The 27301-nt window shown below is 47.1% G+C and overlaps 10 protein-coding genes across 10 annotated transcripts; 6 read left to right on the forward strand and 4 right to left on the reverse strand.

The window, feature by feature from the left end:
- Positions 1-160: 160 nt before the first annotated feature.
- On the forward strand, positions 161-1992 carry BDV27DRAFT_131904 (succinate--CoA ligase (GDP-forming) subunit alpha). The gene is made up of 7 exons (XM_032067744.1): positions 161-496; positions 564-592; positions 670-796; positions 853-915; positions 975-1000; positions 1061-1143; positions 1210-1992. The coding sequence occupies exons 1-7, from the start codon at positions 333-335 to the stop codon at positions 1708-1710; spliced, it is 993 nt and encodes a 330-aa protein (XP_031925238.1). The 5' UTR covers positions 161-332; the 3' UTR covers positions 1711-1992.
- A 1806-nt stretch (positions 1993-3798) lies between these two features.
- BDV27DRAFT_166396 (major facilitator superfamily domain-containing protein) lies at positions 3799-5639 on the forward strand (the record flags this gene model as incomplete). Its single annotated transcript, XM_032074180.1, has 5 exons — positions 3799-4090; positions 4177-4356; positions 4420-4488; positions 4577-5023; positions 5084-5639. The coding sequence occupies 5 exons, from the start codon at positions 3799-3801 to the stop codon at positions 5623-5625; spliced, it is 1530 nt and encodes a 509-aa protein (XP_031925239.1). The 3' UTR covers positions 5626-5639.
- An 842-nt stretch (positions 5640-6481) lies between these two features.
- Positions 6482-9160, forward strand: BDV27DRAFT_147203 (RFX family transcription factor; the record flags this gene model as incomplete). The annotated part of the gene is made up of 3 exons (XM_032070704.1): positions 6482-7116; positions 7177-7494; positions 7543-9160. The coding sequence occupies 3 exons, from the start codon at positions 6482-6484 to the stop codon at positions 9158-9160; spliced, it is 2571 nt and encodes an 856-aa protein (XP_031925240.1).
- Positions 9161-9673: 513 nt separating this feature from the next.
- BDV27DRAFT_131908 (uncharacterized protein) lies at positions 9674-12435 on the reverse strand. Its single transcript, XM_032067745.1, has 4 exons — positions 12246-12435; positions 11327-12126; positions 10572-11270; positions 9674-10507 (listed from the first exon to the last, which is right to left on the reverse strand). The coding sequence occupies exons 1-4, from the start codon at positions 12246-12248 to the stop codon at positions 10384-10386; spliced, it is 1626 nt and encodes a 541-aa protein (XP_031925241.1). The 5' UTR covers positions 12249-12435; the 3' UTR covers positions 9674-10383.
- A 464-nt stretch (positions 12436-12899) lies between these two features.
- Positions 12900-14286, forward strand: BDV27DRAFT_147205 (E1 ubiquitin-activating protein AOS1; the record flags this gene model as incomplete). Its single annotated transcript, XM_032070705.1, has 4 exons — positions 12900-12939; positions 13023-13080; positions 13144-13315; positions 13372-14286. 4 exons carry the CDS (start codon positions 12900-12902, stop codon positions 14284-14286), a joined length of 1185 nt encoding a protein of 394 aa, XP_031925242.1.
- A 128-nt stretch (positions 14287-14414) lies between these two features.
- Positions 14415-16331, reverse strand: BDV27DRAFT_21444 (Ytp1 family protein). Its single transcript, XM_032076033.1, has 5 exons — positions 16155-16331; positions 16024-16101; positions 15120-15962; positions 14921-15050; positions 14415-14860 (listed from the first exon to the last, which is right to left on the reverse strand). Exons 1-5 carry the CDS (start codon positions 16275-16277, stop codon positions 14544-14546), a joined length of 1491 nt encoding a protein of 496 aa, XP_031925243.1. The 5' UTR covers positions 16278-16331; the 3' UTR covers positions 14415-14543.
- A 226-nt stretch (positions 16332-16557) lies between these two features.
- Positions 16558-17385, forward strand: BDV27DRAFT_131914 (SWI5/SAE3 family protein). The gene is made up of 3 exons (XM_032067746.1): positions 16558-16711; positions 16801-16886; positions 16953-17385. Exons 1-3 carry the CDS (start codon positions 16622-16624, stop codon positions 17110-17112), a joined length of 336 nt encoding a protein of 111 aa, XP_031925244.1. The 5' UTR covers positions 16558-16621; the 3' UTR covers positions 17113-17385.
- Positions 17386-17391: 6 nt separating this feature from the next.
- Positions 17392-22179, reverse strand: mdr1 (ABC multidrug transporter Mdr1). Its single transcript, XM_032076034.1, has 3 exons — positions 21403-22179; positions 18037-21350; positions 17392-17952 (listed from the first exon to the last, which is right to left on the reverse strand). The coding sequence occupies exons 1-3, from the start codon at positions 21766-21768 to the stop codon at positions 17595-17597; spliced, it is 4038 nt and encodes a 1345-aa protein (XP_031925245.1). The 5' UTR covers positions 21769-22179; the 3' UTR covers positions 17392-17594.
- A 2057-nt stretch (positions 22180-24236) lies between these two features.
- BDV27DRAFT_131918 (60S ribosomal protein eL39) lies at positions 24237-25437 on the forward strand. Its single transcript, XM_032067747.1, has 3 exons — positions 24237-24289; positions 24409-24509; positions 24704-25437. The coding sequence occupies exons 1-3, from the start codon at positions 24284-24286 to the stop codon at positions 24750-24752; spliced, it is 156 nt and encodes a 51-aa protein (XP_031925246.1). The 5' UTR covers positions 24237-24283; the 3' UTR covers positions 24753-25437.
- A 289-nt stretch (positions 25438-25726) lies between these two features.
- On the reverse strand, positions 25727-27078 carry skpA (SCF ubiquitin ligase subunit skpA). Its single transcript, XM_032076035.1, has 6 exons — positions 26793-27078; positions 26586-26694; positions 26390-26475; positions 26145-26312; positions 25911-26080; positions 25727-25821 (listed from the first exon to the last, which is right to left on the reverse strand). Exons 2-6 carry the CDS (start codon positions 26638-26640, stop codon positions 25815-25817), a joined length of 486 nt encoding a protein of 161 aa, XP_031925247.1. The 5' UTR covers positions 26641-26694; positions 26793-27078; the 3' UTR covers positions 25727-25814.
- Between the last annotated feature and the right edge of the window lie 223 nt (positions 27079-27301).

The following is a 27301-nucleotide window of genomic DNA, read 5'->3' on the forward strand; positions in this document are numbered from 1 at the left end:
AAAAAAAAAAAAAAAAAAAAGTAGAAATCCCAATTGACGTTACCCCAGATGGTGACCGGTCTAAGGTGGTTTGGAGGGGCCGAATATCAAATCAGTATGCGAGAGGGTAAAAAAAAAGAAATGGCCGAGGAGACTGAACCGACCGCCCGCGACAATTCGGGTCCGCTTAAAGCTTTGTCCCGAAAGTTGAAATCCAAACCGTCCCGGCGCGTTTCCTACCTCTATACCAATCAATTATTTTCCTTCTCCTCCACGTCAACTTTCACATCTCTGGTGCAATCTCCTCTCCTCCTCCCCCCCTTTTTTTATACCCTCTACTACTGGTTTCCGTCATGCAGGCCTTCCGCCGTAGCACTGCCTCTGCCCTTCGGAATGCTGCCGCTGTGCAGCAACGGGGATATGCCAATGCCCCGGTCTACGCTGAGACCATTAACAACCTTCGCATAAATGCGGATACCAAGGTTATCTTCCAGGGCTTCACTGGCAAGCAGGGAACGTATGTATACTTTCGATCAGGTGTGGTTTCATACATGATGCTGACGTTGCATTCTGTCTTCCCGCAGTTTCCACGCCGAGCAAGCCATTGCCTACGGTATTTCCCACCCCTTTCAGATACCTCAGCAGATCGATATTTGCGATAATATGGACAATGTAGCTCACAACAATTAGGCACCAAAGTTGTTGGCGGTACCAACCCCAAGAAGGCCGGCTCGACACACCTTGACAGACCCGTCTTCGCAAATGTGCGCGACGCCGTGAAGGAGACCGGAGCTACTGCTTCTGCTATTTTCGTCCCGTATGACTGTACCCTTCATTTTGGAGGTATATAAACATGTGGCTAATTGACTGCAGCCCTCCTCTCGCTGCTAAGGGTATTGAGGAGGCAATTGAAGCCGAGGTTCCCTTGGCTGTTTGGTAAGACGATCGTGGCCTGCGTAAAACTCATCAACCGCTGATATGTTTGTATCTTCTAGCATCACTGAAGGAATTCCCCAGCATGGTAAGTTTATCTGTATCGTGAACTATCCGGGATCTCAGAGTCTGACTGGTATTCTACTAGATATGGTTCGTATCACCGATATCTTGAAGACGCAGAACAAGACTCGTCTAGTCGGACCCAACTGCCCCGGTATCATTGCTCCCGTAAGTTATAATCGCCTAACATGTCATCTTGTGAACACGTTTGGACAGATATTTACAGTGGTATAGGGCCAATGCAAGATTGGTATCATGCCTGGGTTCATCCACAAGCGTGGCCGTGTCGGTATTGTTTCCCGTTCGGGTACCCTGACCTACGAGGCCGTCAACCAGACGACTCAGGCTGGCCTCGGCCAGTCTCTCGTCGTCGGTATCGGTGGCGATCCTTTCTCCGGCACCAACTTCATTGACTGCTTGAAGGTCTTCCTTGAGGACGAGGAGACCGATGGTATCATCATGATCGGTGAGATCGGTGGTAGCGCTGAGGAGGATGCTGCCGAGTTCCTCAAGGCCAACAACAAGCACAACAAGCCCGCAGTCGGATTCATTGCCGGTATCAGCGCTCCCCCAGGCCGTCGCATGGGTCACGCTGGTGCCATCGTTAGCGGTGGCAAAGGCGGTGCTGACTCCAAGATCTCTGCTCTTGAAGCTGCCGGTGTCATTGTTGAGAAGAGCCCCGCTTCCCTTGGCAAGGCTCTGCTCAACGAGTTCGTGAAGCGGGATCTGGTTTAAGTAAGTGAGCGTGGGATGTGAGTGATTGAACCTCAGCATGTGACATTCCATCATTCGGAGCGTCACTGCTGAAACCTATATTTTAAATCTGCTAGATGATCTTCTCTTGGCCACTCCTGTACTTTTCCTGTTCATGTTCTCCTTTGTTTAGAGATGCTAGGGAGTAATTAGTTTCCTCATGTAAATTTTCGTTCCTCTTTTGCTTTACTACGTACACTCTTGTCAATGTTGCATTATCGTAAAATGTGAGGGAACAAAACTAGTGCTCTACAATAGTCTGTAATCAAGTACTTGAAACTAGTTCTGTGAGATGTCCATGTGTTGATTCTACCATAGAGGCTTCCCCCCCCCCTCCCAAAAGGATAGAAAAGATTAACGACCTCTTCATTTGGTTAGCTTCGAAGATCAGCGGGAGTAACTGAAAAGGGGATTTAGACGTGACCCTTCAGTTTACAGCTCTCATACTCCGTACATTTGGCCCCAAGGTGGTAAGAGCCGGGAATAGGAATTACATGCTGCCCCTATCTGTTGTGATTCTCCTCAAAAATAGCTACAGTGGCTGGGTTTTCCACAAGCTAAAAGTTTGGGCGATCGTCTCGAACTCAATTGATGCCAAGATTACTGGGATATGTACGTAGTATCATCGCTAGCAGACGGAGATCTACGGAATCCACCAGAGAAGGTGGCAATCATACAAACCAAAAAGACAATAAAACCCTGTGGCGTGGGTGTAGATCACTCAGGGACGATCTTACACTAGCCTGGCTTGATCTGAACCACCAGCTCGTCCGGCCCCCAATAAATCCCCCCCTCCCCCTACTCGACCAGATCTTTTCGCCATCAGCCTTCTTCTCTTATCGGTCTATTTGAGCTGTTGTGGGTACTCTCTATTTTTGACCTTCCTCGTGGCAGGCCCTTGACCGGGCCTACCCCTGGCACATAAAGATGAGGTTGAAAGCATGATACTAGCAAAAGATAAATGCATGCTGCACGAGTACAGATGGATTCTTACGATTGTACGTCATCCTCAGTCATCGTTGCCTTAAAACTACGAGGGGGGTGGGGTTCTCTTATTCTGCCGATTCTCGAACGACAGCGTTTCATGTAGTTAGGCAAGATATGATGTGTGATCCCAGCCAGTTAGATGATCATCAGGCACAGAGGCAAATTGACACAGCTACTCTACGTTACGTGGCGATGACGCCTCATGCCTTTCGGGGAAGGTGGAGCTTATGGAGCCTTATCAGGGCAGTCTCGACTCTGGATTCATTCTAGCATTAAAGGTCAAGCTTGGTTAAGTGTAGCTCCGCGTTTTCTGATGCTGGGTGGGTGATAAATCACTCATGGTAGAACTTGAATGATGACGCCCCGATTGTGTTTTCCATCTTTGCTTGCAATAGGGCTCTTAGACTCACATTGCCATTTGTATGCTTTCCGTTTGGAGTCTTGCATATGCACGGGATGCTACTAGTATGCACCTCAATGTCTGACGCGTCCCTCGGGTTATTGCTGCATACAATTATTAGGCTCACATGGAGGAGGCCAAGAGTGTATACGCTCGCTAACGATCTGTGGACCCACGGGGCTAACATCAAGTACGGAGTACTGTGTATATATGTTTTTATCTGGAATTTGGCGGCCAAGGAATAATGACCCGTAGACCATCTCTCATAGTTTGGTGACCCCTCTGCTGCATTAGCTACCAGGAGGTTCTCTCTATGCAGTTCAAGGCCACCTCGCCGTTGCCCATACACAGCAGAGCAGTTCTCCTCAAGGTTTTAACAATTCTCGCCTTAGTCCCACGGAATGACGATCTTTCTTTGCTACTCCACATGTATTGTTCTATTTGGGAAGGGAGCTATCAAGGCTGCATATGTTGTGGATCAGGTAACTTTTCCCTGTTGTTTTGGGTAATTAATGTACGCTTTGGTATTGAAAGTATATAATCCTCGACTAGGAACTGGGTTGGCGCTGAGATGTTTGATGTCTAGGCCATCCGTGGACATTTCCGTTTAAAGCATTTATAGCTGAGAGAAGTATCATCGGGAGATTTGATTTCAGAACTATACTTTCTCCACTGCTGTAATCATGGCTACAGCACAGCCAGATACCGACAAGGTCCCTATAGTTTCTTCTATTGAAGAGGATGAGAGGCAACCATCCGACTCTCTAGGGGCTTCCCAGCTTGAAGACCAAGTTGCCCAACCCAAGCCACATCATATTTTCTCTCGTCGTAAGAAGCTGCAAATGGTATGCATTGTTTCAATGGCTGCCATTTTCTCCCCCTTATCGTCGAATATTTATTTCCCAGCCCTGGGCGAGGTGTCAAGGGTAAGTGCGACAATAAGAAAATACACTGTGGGCTACCTTTTGAGGGACAGTATATTGACCAAGCTCTATTGCAGAGCCTAAATGTTAGCATGTCCCTTGCCACCTTGACGGTCACAATATACATGATCGTGCAAGGGATAACACCCACGTTCTGGGGTTCGATTTCGGATGCCACAGGGAGACGTCCAGTCTTTATTGGGACGTTCATTGTGTACATGATTGCCAACGTTGCCCTTGCTGTGTCCACCAACTACGGAGAACTCATGGCTTTTCGTGCCTTACAGGCTGCTGGTAGTGCGGCTACAATTTCTATTGGTAGGTTTGTCTCCATTAGTAGCCAAAAGTTAGATATATGTTGCTCATAGGATCACCATTTAGGTGCAGGTGTCATTGGTGATATCACCACTTCGGCGGAAAGGGGAAGTCTGGTGGGTATATTTGGAGGAGGTAAGATAGTGATTAGACCCCGCTCTTCGTTTTTATTGGGCACTTGGTGGACACCATGAACGTATGGATATAAGCTGACACATTGAAGTTCGTATGCTTGGGCAAGGGATCGGCCCGGTTGTGGGTGGCATCTTGACTCAGTACTTAGGCTTCCGCTCGATCTTTTGGTTTCTCACGATATGTGCGGCTGTGAGCCTTCTTTCTATTCTTATATTTCTACCTGAGACGTTGAGACATATTGCTGGTAACGGTACTGTTAGGCTGAGAGGTATCCATAAGCCTTTTCTGTATGTGGTTATCGGACAGAAGGGAGCCATAACTGGAGCCGACCCGGGCCGGAAGAAACCTGAAATGACATGGCGTGCTATACTTGCTCCTCTCACATTCCTTGTAGAAAAGGATATCTTCGTTACCCTTTTCTTTGGAAGCATCGTTTATGCGGTTTGGAGTATGGTGACATCCAGTACTACAGACCTTTTTCAGAATGTCTATCATTTGACCTCATTAGAGGTTGGCTTGACATTTTTGGGCAATGGTAAGACCCACTATCAGAGCACCATAGCGAGATAAAAGTTCGCTGATTGCCACCTGCTAGGCTTTGGATGTATATCGGGGTCGTACTTGGTCGGCTACCTTATGGACTATAACCACAAATTGACGGAACGCAAATACTGCGAGCAACATGGCTACCCATCTGGTACGCGGGTCAACTTGAAATCTCACCCGGATTTTCCTATTGAAGTTGCCCGAATGCGCCACACTTGGTGGATTGTTGGGCTATTCATCATGACAACTGCTGTCTATGGAGTCTCGCTTCGAACACACATAGCGGTTCCCATCATCCTACAATACTTGATTGCTTTGTGTTCAACGGGGATATTTACCATCAATAGCGCATTGGTCATCGATCTTTACCCTGGGGCCAGTGCAAGTGCAACGGCAGTTAATAACCTGATAAGATGCTTGGTGGGAGCTGCTGGAGTGGCGGCAATGCAACCCATGCTGGACGCGCTGACCGCCGACTACGCCTTTCTCTTGCTTGCGGGGATCACATTGGTCATGGCTCCTCTATTATGGATGGAAAGCCGACTCGGAGCTTCATGGCGGCATGAGCGAGAGATGAGACTGGAAGATTAAAGTTGTACGTGAAAAGTAGAATAGATCGATTTGGGGAGTTTGGTGTGTACTGTACATAGATAGACGCATGCATGCATACATACATATATACATATACACATACATAAGCTCCCCCTAACGGATGTACTCCGTACAGAACATGATTATTACTGTACCTCGTGTCATATATTGTTTCTTGTTCCATTTGACTGCTGATCATCCCTTTTGTTTGTGTTTGTTTATTACCGGAAAAGACAATACCAACGAACTACAGGAATGCCAACTTATATAATCTCTGCCACACGTGACCGTACCCGCAAACAAGCAAAAACAGTCGTTGCTTGAGGAACGCCGATCTCTGTTTATCCTCCTTCCAGCTCACGATTCTTCGACCTTGAAACGCGGCTGCTATGAGCTTTCCATAGCAAGTCTGCTACGAGACCGACCCTATTCATGCCCTAAAGACCCGATTTCCGACTTGAGTTTGATTGGGCTCTAATTTCGCGAGTTCCCCTGCGGTGTGAAAACGTGTGGTTGACGGTGGCTGGAAGGGATCAAAACAGACGCTATTGCCCGTGGTTACCGACCGTCTCCCACCCAACAGCGAGGGAACCAAACATCGTGGTGTGCTGGAGCAGATCCAAAAAAACGATGCCTCCTGAGATGGGTAAGAAGCTGCATCCGCTTCCTGCAAAGCCTCCTACTTCCTGTCATTGGTCTTAACCTGTCTCTCCACTGCCGTACTTGTGTGTGAATATCCGCCGGTGTTGGCTAACTAACAGAATCAACAGGCCGAGCCGCCTCGCAGGCCTCAAGTGCTGCATCTCAAACAACGCAGATAGTAGCGCCACATAGTCGTCCCGGGACAGCAGACCTCATGAGGTCGCGCTCGGAAACCGTAGTATCAAGGAATGGTCGCCGCCCAAGGTCTAGAGGCTCTACTGCCAGCATCCATTCAAACACCACCCAACAAACCCAGGACCAGCAGATTACTGATGGATTTCCGCAATTCCTCCCGGCTCAAGCCAGCGCCAGCCATAATGTCTTCGGAGGAAATCCCGAGGAGATCATTATGCGATTTGGTCAGCAACTTTCGCATCCCGTGAGCGGTTCTTCGCTGGACCCGACTATGCCTGATGCTCATCATCCCGTCCTGCCAAGGGCTGAAGACTTCCCAAGCCATGCGATGCATGGCCATCACCTCTCCCACCATTCAATACCTCCAGGTATTCATGGATTGTCTTCCTTGCCAATGCCGCAGTACCAAGCGATGTATGACAGCGGGATCGAGAATCACGTCCCAGAACACGTTCTAGATGAGAACGAGAATTCTGAGGCTGGTGCGAAAAAGAAAAAAGGCTCAAACTCTTCTCTTGCGAATGACAACGAACTGCGAAAACTGTTGCGGCAGTACGAAGGGTATTCCTTGAAGCAAATGGCAGCGGAAGTCCTTAAACATGAGGGAGCTGGGGGTAAGGCGGAAAAGGTGAAGCAAGTCTTTGCTATGATATGGTGAGCAACGGAATAACCCAATTATATACCGGTTGCGATTTGTTCCTTACATGCCCCTAGGTTGAAGGAGAATTGCAGAAAAAGCAGCGGTTCTGTTCGGCGCGATCGTGTTTACTGCTGCTATGCAGAAAAGTGTGGAACCGAGCGTGTCTCCGTTTTGAATCCTGCTTCTTTTGGAAAACTCGTGCGAATCATATTTCCCAACGTACAGACTAGGCGGCTCGGAGTCCGGGGAGAGTCGAAATACCATTACGTCGATTTAACCGTCATCGAGGAGAAACAGCAGAAGCCTCCTCCCCTGAACCCTCAGATGCCTGCCAGCACAACCGGTTCAGCCGCACCCACAGACCACAAAGTGGGAGAAGTCATGCAGAAGAGGTGAGTTCATCACGGGAGAAGCACGTCAATGTATTCAAATCTGATCAGAACTAGCGTTAGTATCGCACCGCAGCCGCCTGCAGACACTGCAGTTTTCCCTTCACCCACCACTTCATTCACTGCCAGATCCTCGGGGAGTTTTTCGAGCTCAGATTGTGGTTGTCATACTTCGTCCCGGTCTAGTGGCGATTCCACCACTACCCTGGAAAACGTAGCAAGCCATTCTGGAAGAATGATTCACCAGATGCTTCAACTACCAACTACCGAAGATTCATCCATTGACAATGACACTCTACAACTTCCTGATATTAATGACTATGTCCCCGTTAATACGGATTCGAAGGTTGCTGCTGCCCTAGCCGCCCTTTATCGGTCACATTGCATTTCTGTCATAGACAGCTTTCGATACTGCAAAGAGCGGAATCTACGACATTACTTCTCTGCCTTCCACGGGACGCTAACCGTGCCAGTACAGAAGCTTTTAACACACCCTAACCTCGCCCCTTGGATAAAGGAATGTGACTGGCTCATGTACCAGAAAATGATTGCATTTGTGGCACCGCTTACAACTCAAGTCGTTCCGAAGCTCGTCCTAGACACCTTTAGTTCGATCTCTCAAAGACTTACCACCCATATTGCAGATACGTTCAAAGCGCAACCGATGCACGTCTCCTTAGCAAGATTAATACCGGCGCATATATTTTGTAACCTTCTTCGGCACATGCTCGATGTCAATCAATCCGCCAATGCAGCCGCAGCGTGGCTGTGCCACCCTGACAACAGAAACCAGATGTGGTTCGACTTCAAAACGCTGGTAGATCCGAAGGAAATGATTTCTAAAGCGAATATCCCAAGCTGCGTGGAGAAAGCCACCGAACAAATTCTCAAGCATGATGTTCGGGCCCTTCTCACTCCTATTACCGATCTGAATCCCGCTGCCTCCCATCCGTTCTACACAAAGCCTGATTCGGAAGGAGGTACTCAGTCACATAAATATCCTGTGCAGTCGTCAACGGGTGATGACTATAACTTCCCGGATAAATGGATATCATTCATTCTCAATTTACCATTTGCGTTTCCAAATCACCGTACGAAATGTATCATAGAGAAAGTTGATGCGTTGTGGGATTGCATCCTTCGCCGGTTGACATTAGGGGGAGCTCAAAGCTTTAGCGCCTGGTGGATGACCAAAGTATTCTTTCATGAAATGATGCTTTGGCAAGCGGAAAAAGGTGGCTTTATGCGCTATACTCCGAGAACATTGCAGGGCGCGAGTTCGAGAGCAGATCAACTGGGACCAAATAGCATTCCCATGAAGCAGCCTAGTTATCCAGACTCTCTTAAGAATGGATCCTTCACAGCTCCTAACGCACAAAGCAATGTTGACTCAAGGTCTGGATTGGATACCTCTGCCCCGGCAGAGAGTATCCACCCGTCTCGATCCTCTTTGGAACATTCACAAGTGGACGCAGAACCACAATCTAATAACGTTCCTATTGAAAAGCCAGCGGATATATCCGAAAATATTGCCAGCTTTCATGCCTCAAACAATGATGATAGCGCGATTGACCTTGACGATGATTCAATGCTAATGACCGTGGGCAAATACGGCGATATGATGGCCTCTGATCCAGCAGATGCTGAAGGCGATGTTGTCGTCATATAAGCTGACTATACATATTTACTTGATTTCGTCAAAGTTTTGGAAAAAAGAAACAACCAGGTTTTCATTTGTTTATGGGTGGAGTTTTAATGCTCTTTTTAGGAGTCTTGTTCTTGGTTGGTGATTATTTATGTTCATGTACAAGGAAGTTTCGGCGTTCGACGATCTTCGCACGAGAGACGAGAAATGAGCATCGATCAAAATACATCGACCTGCCGCAACTGCGGGCTTTTCAGGTTGAAAATCATACACATTTAATAGCGTGGTTGATCCCGCTCTGAATCGCTTATTGCTTTCTTTGAGCTTTTAGTTTCCCTGTCAGAGACCGACCTGTTGTACATAGATTCCGGTCAACCTGTTTGCAAATGACCTACAGAACTTCTTAATGTCATGGTTCACTCTACGACGCCTCCTTTTTCTATACGCTCTTTTAATTGCCTTGGGCTACCCTTTTCGTGTTAGGTATATTGCATTTCGCTTGTTTAGAGTCTTTGACAAGCTCTATACTATCTGGACAAAGAGAATCGTGGCCATATTTGGACACAGCCGATTAGGAGAGACAGAGCGGCCTTTTTCTTATTTTTCAATTGGGAGTCCACTTCATTCTCGCATAACTTTAGCCAGGGCTTATCTACCTATTTACCTAAACGACAGCTGCTCGTTCCAATTCACACTATTCCTCTTTGCTGTCGCTGGTCTCCTCGGATAGCTGGCGTCTCTTCGACGGCTGGCTTGCCTTTTGTTCATATTAAGACTCCAGGCGTCTTTCACCTGATTGACTGGGTGCGATCTTCCTTCAGTTCAATTCTCTTCGTGCATCGTTCATGATTTATGCTCTCGAGAATTAAATTGCCTCCCGAATTTACTTTCACTATCTCATCATATGACCTTCGATTGCAAAGCACCATGGTTCACTTCAATTGCGCGCCGGAGGAACTCACAAGTACATGTTAATCCATAATACCTAAGCTACTATAAGCTCTGTAGAACGTGATTTGATGAGAGGAAAACGCCAATGGTACACGCTGCGTGATAAATCTACTTGTACGAATGAAATGAATATAGTCATGATGGCTGGCCATGAATATAGTCGAAGGTGGAAGTGGCCATGACTTGGAAAGTTAGGGCATCTCCTTCATAAGACTCTATCATTCAAATCTCGACTCAGCGCACATAATATTTCGGTTATCTAGCATCTGTCACAGACAAGAGCTCGCGAGGCTTATCTACCTGAAACCTCCGGCAGGGAAGAACCTTGGCCCAGCGTAGCCATGTGCTATAATGCTCTGTATATCAATGTTGCCTCCGTTGTGGGGGCTCCATAGCTTAATCAAAATGTATCTGCCGGAACTACAGATATTGGTTAGCCCTAACCCTACGGGCTCAGCCGTGTTGGAAAGAAAAGGAATCATACGGAGGTGGATCGAATGTAATGCTGACCATGCTCTTGGTTCGTTCAATGAAGAAACGAGCGTGGGGTTTTAGCAATTCTAGATTAGGATTCTGAGTATCGGAACCAGTGTGTGGACCCGAGGGGGAGGACTGTGGTATAGGTTGAATTATACTGGGGACCGGACGTCGTCTTGGCTGCCCGCTTCTTTCCATGACGTATCGGCGACGCATGGATGTCACGCGCCTGAGTAGTTCGCGGCGTCGGCGGTTGTACGTGCTTAACTCGGATGTATCTTCATCGCTATCGCTGTCATCGCTTTCCGAACAAAGAAAATCGTCCTCCGCCTGGTCCATCTGTAGTCTCTCCACATCCGCAAGGGATGGTAAATCGTTCCCATATCCCCGATCACCGTGATCACTGTTCTCAGAACGCTCATCATAGTCTGTGATAACCCGAAACCCCAACATTGGGTCAGGAATAGTGCCTGCATTTAGCCCTATAGGGTCACCGATATCGGTATCCGGCTCTGAATAAGAGTCCCGACCAGTCAGAGACTGTAAAGGATGCCGGTATGCATTCAGATATTCCTGGGAAGGCTGCATATCACTCCGACGATTTCGCCGGCTTCGTTGAGAAGATGTATACTGGATTTGGTACTGGGCTGTACGGGTCAGAAGTTCGTCGGAAGTCATGGATACGAAAACCATTCCTTCTTGTATCCTGGTGAATGGTTATTAATAAACGGTGATTAGCCAAGCTGCTCAGATGTAACATACGGAGCATCGTAGCCAGACTTGGGAGCCTTAATCACGATCTTTTTCAAGCAGAACGGGGTCTCTCCACGATGCTTCAAGATCAGATTACACCGGTCTGATTTTGTACAATAAACAGAAGAGTCATCGCGAAGAACGTTCTCGGGCCATGTGCTTTCACCATCAGTTTCATAAGTGCCCCCATCGCAGCTAGCCAATTCCATCCTGAGGGCTCCGGACACAACCTGGCCATACTGTCCGTACCTGAAGCTCTGCAAACCCTCTCTGTTGTCATCTGATTCGAGCTTTCTACGTTTAATCCTCCACCGGCCTCCATCCGCTTCCTGAGACATGCCGGTGGCTGTTTCGATATGGAGTGCGGATTCGTCTCTGAGCTGATTGGAAGTGGGGCCTCGATTCCTTTCTTCTCGACCTGCCCTGTTACTTCCTCTGGAACGAGTAGAATGTCCGCTAGAGGATATAGAAGCATCGGCAGTACTAGTACTAGAGTCGGTGTCTGTCGCAGCAGTATTTAGAGCGTGTAATCTCTGCATGCCTGGGCGTGGGATATGTTGCTGTATCTGTCTATCAACCGTTGCTCCAGTCTCTTCGAAGCTTGGCTGGTCCCGCACACGGCCGGAGCGATACTCTTCTATCTCTTCGTTCAGAGTCTCTAAAGCGCGGGCAGTGCTGTGGTTACGTTCCGAATGCAACAGATCTCGCAGATGCTGCAAACTGTTTGCGGTAGGATACTGTGGTCTATCACCGGCACGGCTTCCACGAGGTACACGAAGAGAGGCGGGAGGATAGTTGTAATTCCCCGACTACAATTATAGCCAAAACGGTCAATATACGCCGAATATGAGGTAGACAGTATCCTTGTACAAAAGGAACGCTGAGTTGGCAACGGGATAAGATATTAACAGCCCGGCATTTAACGTACCATTCTGTATATAAAGACGATCGACGGTTAGTACAACGGCCAGAGGCAAGGAGGGGAAGAAGAATTATATCGGGGAGAGATAAATGAATTATGATGAACCAACATAGAAAGAAATAAGGGGAGGCATTAGTAACCCACAGAGAGTACAGACAGACCACCTAGAATGACCACGGACAAAAGAAAGGCCAGGTCTGGAGTGGTCGGTGAAGATGATAATGATGGCCAAGTTTCAATTGATAAGTGCGGGTTATCGCCCGTAGCGTCACACGTGATACTGGGGTATATCCGTCTATCATTCATTCACTTACTATGATGCTGCTTTCATACACTTCTTTCCTTGGCTCTTTTCAGCTCGACCGGAACTTCAGTGGACATACCTTGGCACTCCTTAACTCAAAATTCAAGTTGCCTTAGCCGTCATCTACTGACATTTTCCCCATCCATTCATCGCGCCTCCGCTCTTTGATAGTTCCCCGCCATCCTCGGTAGACCGCGAGCGCTCTTTTGACTCTCAAATCCTATTGAGCCCTCACCAACTCCGAAGCGCTCTAGCTCCATATTTACGACTTCGCGCAAAGCAACACTTTGAATCGCCGTTGATTAGAAGGTGAATTGCATCGTGTGATTCATTTTGGACACCATCCGTCGAACACCATGGAGTCACAGGGCAATACAGCTCAGTCTATCAGTGCAGGTAAAAACACCTCTATACACCCATAAACATATCAGTGTACGGAGCATAGATCGAAGCTGATGTAAGGGCTTCTACTTGAACAGATGAGATCGCCTTGTATGATCGCCAGATCCGTCTCTGGGGCGTGAAAGCTCAGGAAAAGTAAGCTGGCAGCCTTCGATGATGGGCAATTTGCGCCTAGCAGGATATTCACATCCCATTCAGGTTACGATCGGCGAATATACTTCTAATTACCTTCAAGGCATTGGCAAATGAAATTGCTAAGAACCTCGTTCTCGCTGGTATCGGCACACTGACAATCGTTGACCATGAAACCGTCAAGGAGGAAGATTTGAGCGCCCAATTTTTCGTCACGGAAGAACATATAGGGCAGAATGTAGGCTGCGCTTTGCTGGAGAACTATGAAGAAGGACATGCTAACCGTGAATCAAGCGGGCGCAAGCGGCAGCCCCCTCAATTCATGCAATGAACCCAAGAGTTCGGCTTCGTATCGATACAGATGACATACATACGAAGCAACCCGACTTCTTTGCACAATTCGATGTCGTCATTGCGACAGAGCTGGACTTCGCAATGTACACCACCATAAATGCGGCATGCCGCATCGCAAATCGTCCGTTCTATGCAGCAGGGTTGCACGGGTTCTACGGGTTCGTATTTGCAGATCTAATTTCACACGATTTTGTTATCGAACGATCCAAGTCAAACGTCCCTTCAGCCACTCAAGAGACTCCAACGCGGAGCATAGTTAATATAACAACGAAGAAGGAAAACGAGAAAATTATCGAGATGGTCACCAAGCGAGAGACATACTCGCCTCTGATTTTGGCGAACACATCTCCCCTCCCGGAAGACTTCACTCGTCTGCCACGGAAACGACGACAGGTTACTCCGCTCCTTACTTGCCTCCGAGCACTGTGGGAGTTCCAAAAGCTATCCGGAGGTTGTATGCCGACTTTCTCTCGCCAAGACCTGGAGCTTTTCACTAAACTCGCCCGTGACGGCCACCAAGAATTGAAATTGGACATCAGTACCCTCGACTCGGAATTCTTGCGCACCTTTCTACAGAATCTCGGAAGTGAACTGAGCCCCGTTGCCGCTATTGTCGGTGGTAAGTTAGCTCAGGACGTGATCAATGTATTGAGCGTCAGAGAGCAACCTATACAGAACCTCTTGCTCTTTGACGGCGAGAAGTCCGTCGCTCCTATCTACCCCTTGCACCCATTCTTCCCTCCGGAAGTCGAGAATGTCATGTCCGCCATTCCTCCTGCTGCGGACTCAATCCCTTTGAACGGCGATCCTACTTTGCAGCAACCAATGATTCCTCCATCAGGAGCAGACGTCTGAATGGTAGGGGAAGAGAGTCATTGGAAGTTAAAAGGTGACTACCATCTTGTAATCTATGAGATCCGCATATTCTGTTTTTTCTGCCGTTAAGATCCCCCACCGTTTAGGGTATAATCATGATTTGTATGATAGACCAAATGAGCGTATTATGATCTTTTTTTTATTTATACACTTTGATTCCGTAAGATAATAAAAAAAAAAAAAAATTGACGACGGGCTTAGTACACGAAAGAGCTTTTACAGGGAAGCTCGTGCTATCAACCCCTCGAAGTCTCTTTCCTGACTAAAGGAGAGCTCTCCTCATCTGTGACCCTTTTAGAACCCATGGTATGGCTGTCGCCAGCTGCTTTTCTGTCATCTTCCTCATCAGATATTAGGCCTTCTAGCTCGTAGGCCTCTGCGTCATGAATGTGCTGTACTTCGGAGTTTGAGCGAACATGGCTGTTGAGGAAGCCGCCGTTTGCGTGAGTCGCGCCTTGAGCTACCTCTTCTTCGCTTGAGGAGCGAGCAGGCATGGTATTCCCAGAGTCGGGCCACGCATGTACGGCATAGATGTGGAGGAGAATATTGACAACTAGATATCATGTTAGGAAGAGTAAAACCGGTAGAGAATGTTTTGCGATGCTCAACATACAGAGGAATAGAATGAAGGCAATGCTGTACAAGATCAAAACATATGATACATGCGTAATTCCTGCGTCATGCAAGAGTTGCATCTGCTCCTCTGTAGCGCCCATGAAAAGGAAGCCCGAAGCATACAAGAGCTACATATTGTTAGCCAAAACAAATCCACCCTCGGGTAAGTTGCGCCCCGATAAAACTGGAATACTTACGAATGGTGGCAGATACTGGAAACTGTTGGGTTCAGAGCCATCCAAGCTCAACGTGCTTCGATCCTTCAAGACAAAGGAAATCTCAATGATTCTTGTTAGACCGGCCGCCATCAGTGTATAACCAAAGATAGTGTGAATCATTGTGCTAATTTCCAAGAACTGCGGATGGGCAGACATGGCATAACCAGTTAGAAGAATGACAATAGCCGGGACCAAATTCCGCTTCGGCCGACCGTTGCGTTTACGACTCAGCCACATGCCCAAAAGGCCAGCACACCACCAGACAATACCCATGGTGGTGTGTTGCAGATCGTTATGGCTCCAGTCACTTCCCCATCGATGTTCTGTGAAAGTATTGACACATCCCCAGGCGGCAATAATCAATGAGTCGAAGAATTCCTGGCTTCGGCCAGAGCGACGTAGCCAAAACTGGCCGACAAGAAGAAGGATGGTGAGCATGATCCCGTAGGCAATGAAGGCGCTTCCCATGATAAAGTGGGCCAAACACTGTCCTAGATGATCATCGTGGCAGAAGCCCATCGCGGTTATGCCACCAAACAGCATCTGAGCCCAACTAACAACTGGCATCGCCTTGCCGATAACGCCATGCGTTATAACAATAGCCCGGCGAATGCGTCCATGGATACCTTTGGAAAGGTGCAGCTTAAGGTAGAAACCAATAACAACTTGTACAACCATCATGAGCATCAGAATGTTTGCGAAGGATGAGTGAATGTTCTTTGAGAATTGGCGGCCTTTATGGGCATGTCCCAGGAAATAGGCTACAATTGCAATAACCGTGCCAACTATTTGTAGAGGAACGTGCCATCGTGAACGTACAACCTGTCAACATACACGTATGAGGTTAGATGAGAGTTGCAGCGCGGGAAATAGCAGGACATACCCCTAGAACCATTCCAAGTGGAAATATGATACCAAAGGCAAACCCCATTAGAATCATATGCACCCATAAAGTCGAGTCCTGTCTCCATCAGCCTTGTCCGACGAGATTAACCTATCATTTAAGGCACGTACAATGGGTTCTCCCGAGATAGCGGCACCCTCGGGAACATTTTCATGGCCGCCATGGGCCAGTGCGGGTGCGACCAGAAGTAATACAGCGAGTAACCCCCGCGGGTCTAGTTTACTCAGCATCATCTTCACGATGGTGCGAAGCAACTGAAATGACGAATAGAGGGTAGGGGAGGGAAGATTTTGGATGGACGTCGATTTGGACAAAGGATAAGGATAAGCCTTTAGCACGGGTACTCGGGGAAAGACGCAAATCGGCCGTCTCGGATTGGCGGGGCCCGGCTCCACTGCTTAGTGCCGGCACTAATCCCGGTTTGGTTAATAGAAAGTCACCGGTATGCCTCAACGTCTCTCTACTATGTATAGAAGTACTCCAAAGTATATCATACTATCTTACGGCCTAAAACCAGGATATTCTCCTGATTAGTGACCTTCGGTGGCTTACTAGTGGATCAGGGTAATTGAATAATATGACGCCCGGTGATAAAATAGTCGCAATCGAAAACGGTAACAAATCACATCGTACCCCTGAACAACAGACATACAGGGAAAAGCGTTTCGTATGTGACCCTTTTTCTTTGCTTTATTCCTTACTTATATAACTGAAAGTCAGTCGAAAAGCCAACAGTAGAATCTGACAGATTGACAGGCCTCTCTCCATACCTCGGTCACAGGGTTGGAAGCTGAAGTAGCACGAATGGAAGCTCAACTGGCCGAAACAAAGGCTAGATTAAAGTATGGACACCATGACTTTGGCACAAATCTTACAAGGATGATGCGTAACAGTAGAGTAAATTCTAGGAGCGACGCTTCTACGACCGTGCAGCGACATATTACTCTTCTTCATGAATACAATGAAATTAAAGATATTGGACAAGGCCTGACGGGTCTTATTGCTGATGCGCGTGGAGTGCGCCAGATTGAAGTGCAGAGAGAATATGGGGTCGGTGATCGGGATTGAATACTCTGAACTGTGGTTTTCTACGAACTTAGTGTCATCTTGATGCCATGGCATTCGTTTATTGAAAGCTGTAATTTCAGAACGGTACACTACAACTACCTTCATTCCTTGAGCCATGTCGCGATTCTTTAATTGTAAGTATCTATTTTCTCTTTGTCTTATAAACTAAGCTTCGATTACGTAAATATAATATATCTCACCTTGCATAATGAATGTCGCAGGACCACCCCCCCCTTTTTTTTTTTTTTTTTTTTTGGGGGTTATTTTCTTTTTGTATCGGAAGCCAACACGCCCCCACCAACAGTCTGCATCGTTCATGTGATACGTTTAATGTGAGAGGAGAGAAAATGGAAAAGGGGGAGCGTGTATAAACTTCAGATAGAGGATATCATGAACATATCATATTAACAATCCGGTGTCAGTGTATAGGAGCAATAGAGATCATGAGCGGGTATTTTAGAAAGTATGTATATAACATAAAATTAGTGATCCTTGCCCAAACTTTGTAGGTTGACCAGTTCATAATAACGGCCTTTGTTACGGACCAATTCTTGGTGTGTTCCGCTTTCGACAATCTTGCCCTGGTCAAATACGTAGATAACATCGGCTTTCTGAATCGTACTCAGTCGGTGAGCAACAGCAATCGTAGTTCGGCCTTTGGCAGCGGCATCCAGCGCCGCCTGTACAACTTTTTCGGATTCAGAGTCGAGAGCCGAGGTAGCTTCATCTAGAAGGAGGACCTTGGGGTCACGGAGAAGGGCGCGGGCAATAGCAACTCGTTGCTTTTGTCCACCAGATAACATACCTCCTTTGTTTCCAACCACGGTATTGAATCCCTCCCTGCAGATATACCGTCAGTAAAACCGCGCGAAATTTGCCGAGAAAGGGGCAAATGTTGACTGGGAGGTGTAAATGGGCACTTACGGAAGTGACATAATGAAATCATAGATATTGGCATCCTTGCATGCCTTAACCACTGCCTCTTCCGGAGTGTTGTCTTGATCAACGCCTAGCAAGATATTCTCTTTGACAGTCCCTTGATACAAGGTCGGCTCCTGACTGACCAGCGACAAAAAGCTCCGGTATGAATTAACATTAAGGTGGGTAATGTCCTGGCCATCCACAAGAACAGATCCGGATAGTGCATCATAGAAACGCTCAAGCAGCGCAATGGTAGTACTCTTTCCACATCCACTAGGTCCAACGAGAGCAACATATTGGCCAGGCTTCACGGTCAAATTCAACCCCCGGAGAACTGGTTGTTCGGGACGAGTCGGGTACCTGAAATGCACGTCGCGGAATTCAATTGAACCTTCCACAGATTCTAATTTTTTGCCATCCTCCGACCATGTATCAATGGTCGGCTTCCTGTCGAACAGCCTTTTGAATTCAGCTGCGGCATTCTTCGCCTTACCCATGTCTGGGGAGAAGGAGAATACAGTCCCCGCAGACTGCGCACCGAAGAGGATCTCAGAGAAGCAGACGAAGAAGCGAAACACCGAGTATTCATGTTTACCGAGGAGGGTGCCACCATACCAAAAGCCGAGCGCAACACAAAAGAAAACCAGGGCTTGTGAACTAGCATACAGGAGGGAGGACTTCAAAACAGAGATTAGACTTTTCTTACCCTGGGCTTCCAGCTGAGAGTGATACACTGTCCACACATCCCGTTCTCGGGTGAGAGAGGCCACGGTGCGGATAGCTGAGGTTGCTTCACAAGCATAGCTCGCAGACCCTTCATAGGCAAGTTTGGAGCGGTGCTGGAACTGAGCAAGCATGTAGAAACGGTAAAATCCACATGCCAGAAGTACTGGGACGACGGAAATACAGACCAGGGCTAATTTCCACCCGATTGCAAGAGAGATCACAATTGCTGCCCCGAGGGTTGTGCTAGTCATCAAAATTGTCCCCAAAGTTACACCACTGATTCCCGACAAATGTTTTGTTTCGGTTGATAGGAAAGATGTTAGGGCGCCAGTGCTGTTTTCCTCTCTATCAAAGAAGGTGATGTCTTGACGAAGAATCGTTCTAAAAGCTTTGCTTCGTGCGCGACGAATGAGTCTCTCAGAACTGACTGCAAATGCGGCACCATTGATAGAAAGATTGATGAATTGAGCAATTCCAACAACAAAAAACATCAGAGACCAGAAGTTCGCATCATGACGGAGCTTGCCATACGTGCTCGGGCCTGCTGCACCCAAAGAGAGTGAGCTGATCGCTTTGGCGTAAAGGACTGCCTGGGTGGGTTGACCACCCCCTGCAAGGATCGAAAAAGTCAAACCAATCAGCATATAGTTTAGTTCAGGGCGGTTGAAAGATGCAATGAATTTGATCAGTGACCACAGTGAGTACTTATGCGTTTTCTCTGGGTTCTTCTTGGCGAGAACAGCGCTTGATATCGACTTGTGGGTAGCAGAACGTCCGATCCCAGAGTAAATCTTTTCGTCTCCAACGTCCACGGCTGAGGCCAAATCGCTGCCAGCAGTTTGAATACGAGACATTTGCTCTTTGGGGAACTCGTCTTCATCTTCAACCTCATCATCCAGAGCTTCTGCGTCCTTCTCTTCCTTGATGCGCTGAGCCTCTACGAGGTTATTGTAGGTACCCTTGCGATCGACCAGTTCATCATGTGTACCCTGTTCTACAATTCCGCCATCAACCAAGACAACAATATTGTGGGCGGCTTTTATAGTCGATAGACGATGAGCAATAACAATAGTGGTTCGACCTTCTGCAGCTTTATCAAGAGCAGCTTGAACAACTCCTTCTGACTTGGTATCCAGTGCAGATGTAGCTTCATCAAGCAAAAGAATCTTTGGGTCGCTAACAATGGCACGGGCAATGGCAATTCGCTGCTTTTGACCACCAGATAGCAGGAATCCGCGCTGGCCGACATTGGTCTCGTACCCTTCTGGTAAAGCACTGATGAAGTCATGAGCGTTGGCCATTCTTGCCGCATTCTCAATCAGTTCGCGGATCTTCTCATCTGACTCGTTCTCGAATTTCGTGCCAATGAGCCCATACTGGATATTCTTGTAGATCGTAGTGCCGAAAAGGATAGGCTCCTGACTAACCAACGAGATTTGCTGACGCAGCCAACGAAGGTTGAGATTCTGAATGTCATAGCCATCTAGGAATACTTGACCACCGACAGGGAAGTAAAAACGCTCGACTAACCCTACAACTGTACTCTTTCCAGAACCCGAAGGACCTACTAAGGCTGTGGTTTTGCCGGCAGGCATTCTTAAGGAAACACCGTCCATAATTGTCACTTCAGGTCGCGAAGGGTAGATGTGTTTGACGTTGCGGAACTCAATGTTGCCTTCAACATGCTCTGGAGTCTCTCCTTCATCCGAGTACGGATCCAACGGTGAAGGACGATCAATGGTAGTATAGATCTTGGCAGCTGCAGCCACAGCATTCGTAAATGCTTGAGCATTCGGGCTGACGTTTCCCAGACTGAAGGAGCCTATCAAAATCGCCATTAACACAGTAAGGACCTGACCAACATTAACCTCTCCATTAACAAGGAACCGGGAGCCCATCCAGAAGCCGAGGCCATAGTTGGAGAACATGATACCGAACATTCCGCCAATCATGAAACCAAGTATGAGTTGGTTCTTGACTCCCCACTTTTCCGCTTCTGCCAGATGAACCTCGTATTGCTTGGCAAGCTTATCCTGAGTGCCGAATGCAGTGGCATTCCGAATGGAGCTGATCACCTCTTCTGCAACCGTGCCACCAGCACCATAGCTGTCCAGAGATTTCTTGCTGTACTTCACAATAAAGCGAGACCCAGCTCCCATGACCAACACAATGGCGACAATTGTCGAGCTGCAAATCAGCGCCAATTTCCAATATTTGACATACGCGACAATAAACGCGGTGACAAATGTGGAAATGGCTGTAAGTGTAAGTCCGACTTTCTCAGAGATGCCGTCCTGGATAAGGTTTGTGTCGGCGGTGATGCGCGTGGTCACTTCACCAGCACCCAATTTATCAAAATAGGCCATGTTTTGTCGCAGGATGGACTCGAGGTAATGTTCGCGGATCTTCTGGCTGATATGCTCCCCAGTATAAATGAATCCAACAGTGCTGATATATACCGTGACAAATTCAGCGATACCAAGATATACGAAGTACAAGACATTCTTTGTCAATTGGTGATAGAATTCATCATATGAAATAAGATCTGCCACCCTATTTGACATAGCTGAGGCCAAGGAACCGAAAAGGATCTAACGAGTGGTCAGTGTATAATTTTAGTGCAAGGGCCTAGTTAAGACACACAGTAAATAGCGGCAATGCTGCACCGGCAGCAATAGCACAAATCGCGCTTATAAACATGATGAGTATATCCATTCTAGATGCATAGCGGAAAAGAGCAATGAATGACACTTTCACTTCGTCCGCATCGAGCTGGTTCTTCAGGATCTGCTTCTCATGTTCTGGTAGGTGGGAATAAAGAGCATCGTCGTCATCATCATTATTATTGTCACCGTCTTTATCACTCTTATGGGAGGATGGAGGACGGGTACCCTGCTCCTTGCCTGTTGGCGGGGCTATCGTTGAACCGGAAGCAGAATTGCTAATAGACTTCTCATTGTCGATAGCTGTAGCTGGAGAAGAGCCACCAGCTTTATCTATCGATGTCATTTTGCTTGAGGAAGCGAGACTGAGTTCGCAGTCTGTAAATTATCGCACAAGGGTCCAGGAATCACCCTACTCCATGAGGAAGATGGATGAAGACCAACTCCGATTAATTCGCCTGTTATGAGTTGCTCAAAGAATGGATCGTCAATGGAAGGGCTGCGAGTGGCTGGAATGTTGGACGCGCGATTCCTTATGCGCGTGAACAAGGGAGAAAGGAAGGGGGGGCATAAATTATGATCCCAAGAAGGGTACAGTGAAAGGGAGAAACGAATCTTTGAGCTATTAGAGACTACTGTTGAATAAACTATATAAGGAACAGAAAAAAAGAGGGAAAGGGAAGTGTCAATAAAATTAAAGGAAGAAAGGGGGATTATTTGAGAGACCTCGACATCTCTGGTTGCCCGTGAGGGTCAGACTGGTACATACCTTTTTGGTGCTATTTATTTAATCTTGATCTCTTATCGGAGTCCCGACATCCCGAGCGTTTTATGCAGACTTAAATTAACCACAATTAGCCACTTCAAGAAGATTGGTGGGACAGTAATAAAAGAAAAAGAAAATTCTACCGACATTAACAATTTTGGTGATAAGAAGCAACTCAGCTAATTATATCTCTCGCTAAAACATTTGCTGCCATGTTTCATAGGTTATTTTTATTATTATTATTATTATTATTTTCTAGCACAAAGTTGCCGTACAAGATACGAGTAGCATTCCACTAAAGCTTGCATAGCCGACAGGAAAAAAAATAAAATAAAATAAAAAGGTCCTATTCCTTGTTGCTTGGAACTTCGGAGAATTCTAGTACGTGGCACATGCAGGCAGACAATACGTATTACCTACTCTCTGGAGAAGACTTCAAAGTAGATCAGATAGGTAGAATTCTCCTCGGCGTCCCGGATTCCACGGGCCCACGGGGCCGATGAACAAATCAATATCAACTTCTGAATTGGGAGCCTATAGATACACACATACGGAGTACATACTGTGTAAATGGGCGCGTTCTCCGAGACTCCTGATTCCCCTAGTTCTATAACACTACTGTGTAAGTCCACCTCGGAATTCTCTAGACGAGTACGAAAAGCTAAAAATACGAAGCATGAGTAACGGATCATGGATCCAGATTTTGAAGTTAACAACGTTGTGATGGGTGCCTAAGGTAAGGGCCAATGGCCAAGCTTCGATTATGCCAGAAGAGGTCGTCCTATGGCCCGCTTCTCAACAATGATTCATACGGAGTACTTACCGACGGAGTCGGAGTGCCTAAACCTCTCTAGACTCTAGGGTCTAGCCTCTACTACTTTTAGAGCCTCCCGAGGGGTTTGGTTTACTAGGCAATTATTGGCAACGATATACGAACAAGCCAATCATCCAAGACTCTTTTGGACAATCTCACGGCGGGGTTCGGGGTGTTGCTGTTCCTGGGAATGATAGATAGGTTCCAACTACTAGTCGACTCCATAGCGGCGTAGATGGACCCCCGAGCTTAGTTAAGTTATGGTTGTCGGACATTCGGGGACTCCAGTTCCCGACAACAGGAATCAATGCTTCTGAATTCTCTTATCTCATTGGCTTGTCTCTTGAGGTTGGCCACTCCGACTATCTGGACATACGGAGTACTCCGTCGTACCTACAAACTTTTTTTTCGAGCGATCGTCGATCGGGGTAAACCTGTTAGCCGGTCGCGTGTAAGGTTGAAATAATGCCTGCTAAGGCCAGATATTTTGACTCAATAAGCGTTGGGGCTGGCTGTTCTGCATTGTGGTCAGCCAATCTTCAAGTGGTTTATCATTTTTCTTTGGGTAATGGACCGGTGGTTCAAACTAAACGCTTTAGATAGATGCATAGGTAGTACAGCCTGTTGCCACTGCTTCTCCAACTAAAGAAACAAACAAAAGAGGAAAGGCCCCAGCATGGTAGAGTGTATCTAATCAATCGCTCATCCTCATCTGTACGTACAGACACCGCCAACTACAAAGCAGAAGAAAAAGTAAGCCTCAACCTAAACAATCAGAAAATGGCAGAGAGAAAGAGAGACAAATGACAAATAACAATATGACCCACAAAATGTAATAGGTTAAGAGAATTGTGCTTCATCTCACAGTTACAAATTACAATACTACTTCTAAGTGGCAGATCTTGGAAGATTGGGCGTCAGGGACTCGGTATAATCGATTATCCGTCATGCCATCCTACGTATTCAAGTATACTCTGTATACTGCGCAATAATACCCGTAAGTAGTAAGATATGAATCAGTCATCCGGTGCTTATTGAGGTATACCCTATATTAAAAACCGCTGAGCAAATGTCATGTTCATACCAAAGAGATTCACCAGTTGGTCTGAGTCACTGCTAGGAAACCTTGCCTCAGGCATAAGTCACATGACCTTTTCGAAGCGAAACGCTAAGCCCTGCCCGCACAAAAAAACCACTACTACCAGAGGCCCTTGAAGACGGTCGACAACCTCATTCTCGCCAGTCCATACACTCAGCTCGCCGTCGCGACAAGCCTTCAAGATGCCGGTTAGCACCCCCTGAGCCAAACCTAGAGTCTGTACTCGGGTGATATTTTTCCACATCATTTGGCCAAAATGAATGGGGGGCTTATGTGATCGCTGCTAACGCTCAATTTCTTCGACTAGAGCCACAAGAGTTTCCGCACCAAGCAGAAGCTTGCCAAAGCTCAGAGACAGAACCGTCCTATCCCCCAGTGGATTCGTCTCAGGACCGGTAACACCATCAGGTAATTACATCTATTCCTCTCAGGACCCTCGATCGACTGGAACAGTGGCAACTGGCTTTGAAACGTGTATGGAGTTTATACACTCACACTCAGAATCCTATCGCTTTCTTTGCCACTTGGAGCGGAGGAGAACATCTTGGGTTTTAAGTTGGACAAGTTGGAAGGACATACAGTGCTAACAACCGAACTTCTAGATACAACGCCAAGCGGAGGCACTGGCGCAAGACCCGTCTCGGTCTGTAAACTTCGAATCTCTCCTTCGACCGAGATGTCAATCCCCGATTGTTTCGTTCATCTGTGATACCGAAAACGTTGCTCGCGATGATTAATCTGCGTCCTGAATCCGGCCCGCTTCAACATCTTTCTCTCGCCAAACTTTGATCTATGTTCGGAATCTTTGGCAAATATCTCTCATCCTGATAATTTTTGAAATATTCAGGATGGTGTACGGACAATGATCAAATCGGAAGCGGTGACGGGTTCTGTGATGGAACGTACTTTGCAAATTATGTACACGAGCTGAGACAAAATAAAAAATTATGATGGATAATGAGCAGTGAACGAAGATTTTTCAGGGATGTTTCCACATATCACACCTAAAACATGAAGACAACTGAAGGGAACATGTCCGTGAAGGGCAATTATCTATGGACTACGCTATATTTCCCCTCTTCGAGTACACCCGCAAGCGTACGCCTTGGTATCTGCGAGCTGGATTGTGCAGTCACTTTGGGGAGCGGCAGGGATGAGCGAACGCTTCGGGACACCAGAAGCCGCTGCGATGTATCTCACTTATGCCTATCGTAGTGTAATCGCACGTACTTTTGTATCCTTGATTTAGTCCCTGCAGTGGCCCATACCTCTTAAGACAGCGTGTTGTCAAATTTGCCCTCAATTTATTGCGTCGTGTACTCTTATCGCGTAGGCCTCTAGTCTATGCAAATCGAGGTAATTAAGTGTTACGTAGATATTCAAAATTATCGAAAGCCCTGACCGCACACCCGTGGGCCGTAAGTGGTATTATTCTTGCTACAACAGCTCCCTCACCACCTCACATTCAGTGGGTAGTCCGGGTGTCAAACTGCCTACGTCTAACTCCAGCCTTCATCAAAGCAAAACCAGCTAATTGAAAAGAAAAAGCGATGGTGATATAAAATTCCTAACGCCATAGAGTAGAAAAGACCAATGGACCAGATGAAACTCAAGCTGAAAGATTATGGAGAGCTGCTAGCCTCCTGGAACAGATCATGAAACTTGGGTAGGATTCCAAGAGTAAGGCAAGGCTAACATCGGCCAGCGGCGTATTTAACGGCTATAGCAGCGAGCAGTTAGCATTCAGGCGGTGTTCCAAAGGAAGGCAGACTGTGTAAAAGTTAAACCTGGGAAACTTTAGGCACATACTCCTCAGCCCATTCATTCTCGCGACGAATCTGATCTTCCTCCTCGGGTGTAAAATCGTTCTGAATATTGAAGGTCTTTCGAATCTCCTCAGGAGACTTGCCCTTGATCATATTCGCAACGGTCTTGCAGCCGACATCAAGTAGTCCCTTGATGTCAAGGTAGTTGGCGGCCTATTTCATTGGGACTTAGCTTCAGAACTTCTGTCAAGACATCGTCAACTTAGATAGCACGTACCAAAATTATTTCAAAAAGCATTTCCTGGTCAACCTGCATGAACTTCTGATCCCACTCGTCAATGTCCGTGGTCTTACGGCGGGAGTCATCGTCATCGCCGGTGCTGGGAGGGTCGTTCTTATGATGGGTGCACCATTCAATGACCTTCTTCAAAACGGCTTCGTTGACCTACAGCGGATAAGTCAGGTCCCATCGCGTACAGGTGACTAAAAGTTCATTCTGGTAGCTGAGCCAGGATGACTCACGTTGGGGATGGGGATGGGCTCTCCAGTTTCACCCAAGTCTTCGAGCATGTTCTTGATGAGCACCGAGCGTTCGGCGACATCACGGTCTAAATGACGGGACAACAGATCAGTATCGAGCCTAGCCCTCAGGAGATGAAGAGAGAGACCATGGATCTCTTCTTGGTAAAAGGGTAACGATCGTGATGAATGCACCTACCGACAGTGATGTCAGTGCCGTCGGAGCTTGTGAAAACTAGAGTGGGAGTGGCCATGTTTGAGATATTCAAAATCCTAAGCAGACTATTAAAACCTGAATCAATTGTTGCCTTCGCGAGAAAAGTCAGCTTGTTTTCATGGAGGGCTAGAATTCAGACCAAGTTGAATATCTTATGAGGGGTACAGAGGTGGGGAGATGGTGATTTACCGACACTGGTAACTGTGAGAGAGTTTCGAAGAGAAAGAAACTGTGTTGTGGAGAGGAGATTGGGGTGCGAACCTTGATATAAATGTCTCAGGACAATGGGGCAGAAATAGAATAAAAGGAAAGCAAGCTCAGAGGGAGAGAGGTAGCGGTGCAGAAATAGAAGGTAGGAAGGACTAACAATCAATGGCGGAGAGTAGTAATGAGGCTTAGTTATACAGGCAGGGAAGAATTACGGAGTAGCGCTTAGTTCGGTACTGGAGAGGAAAGCACAGGTCATGGGTTAACCTACTTAATTTTTCCTTACGGAGTACAAGTACTCAGTGTACAGAGTCCATGGGTAATAAATATTCAGGCTCACCCCCACCGCGCAGTGGCGCCTAGATTGCTGCCTTGTTGTTGCCTCAGTGTAGACTAGTACATACATATATCGATGTACTGACTTGTTAGAAATACCTCACATAGGAAACAGAAATTTTCGAGTGTACCATTTTCACATTTGACTGGTGCTT

Source organism: Aspergillus caelatus, assembly GCF_009193585.1.
Source record: "Aspergillus caelatus strain CBS 763.97 unplaced genomic scaffold BDV27scaffold_150, whole genome shotgun sequence".
Taxonomy (NCBI): Eukaryota; Fungi; Ascomycota; class Eurotiomycetes; order Eurotiales; family Aspergillaceae; genus Aspergillus; species Aspergillus caelatus.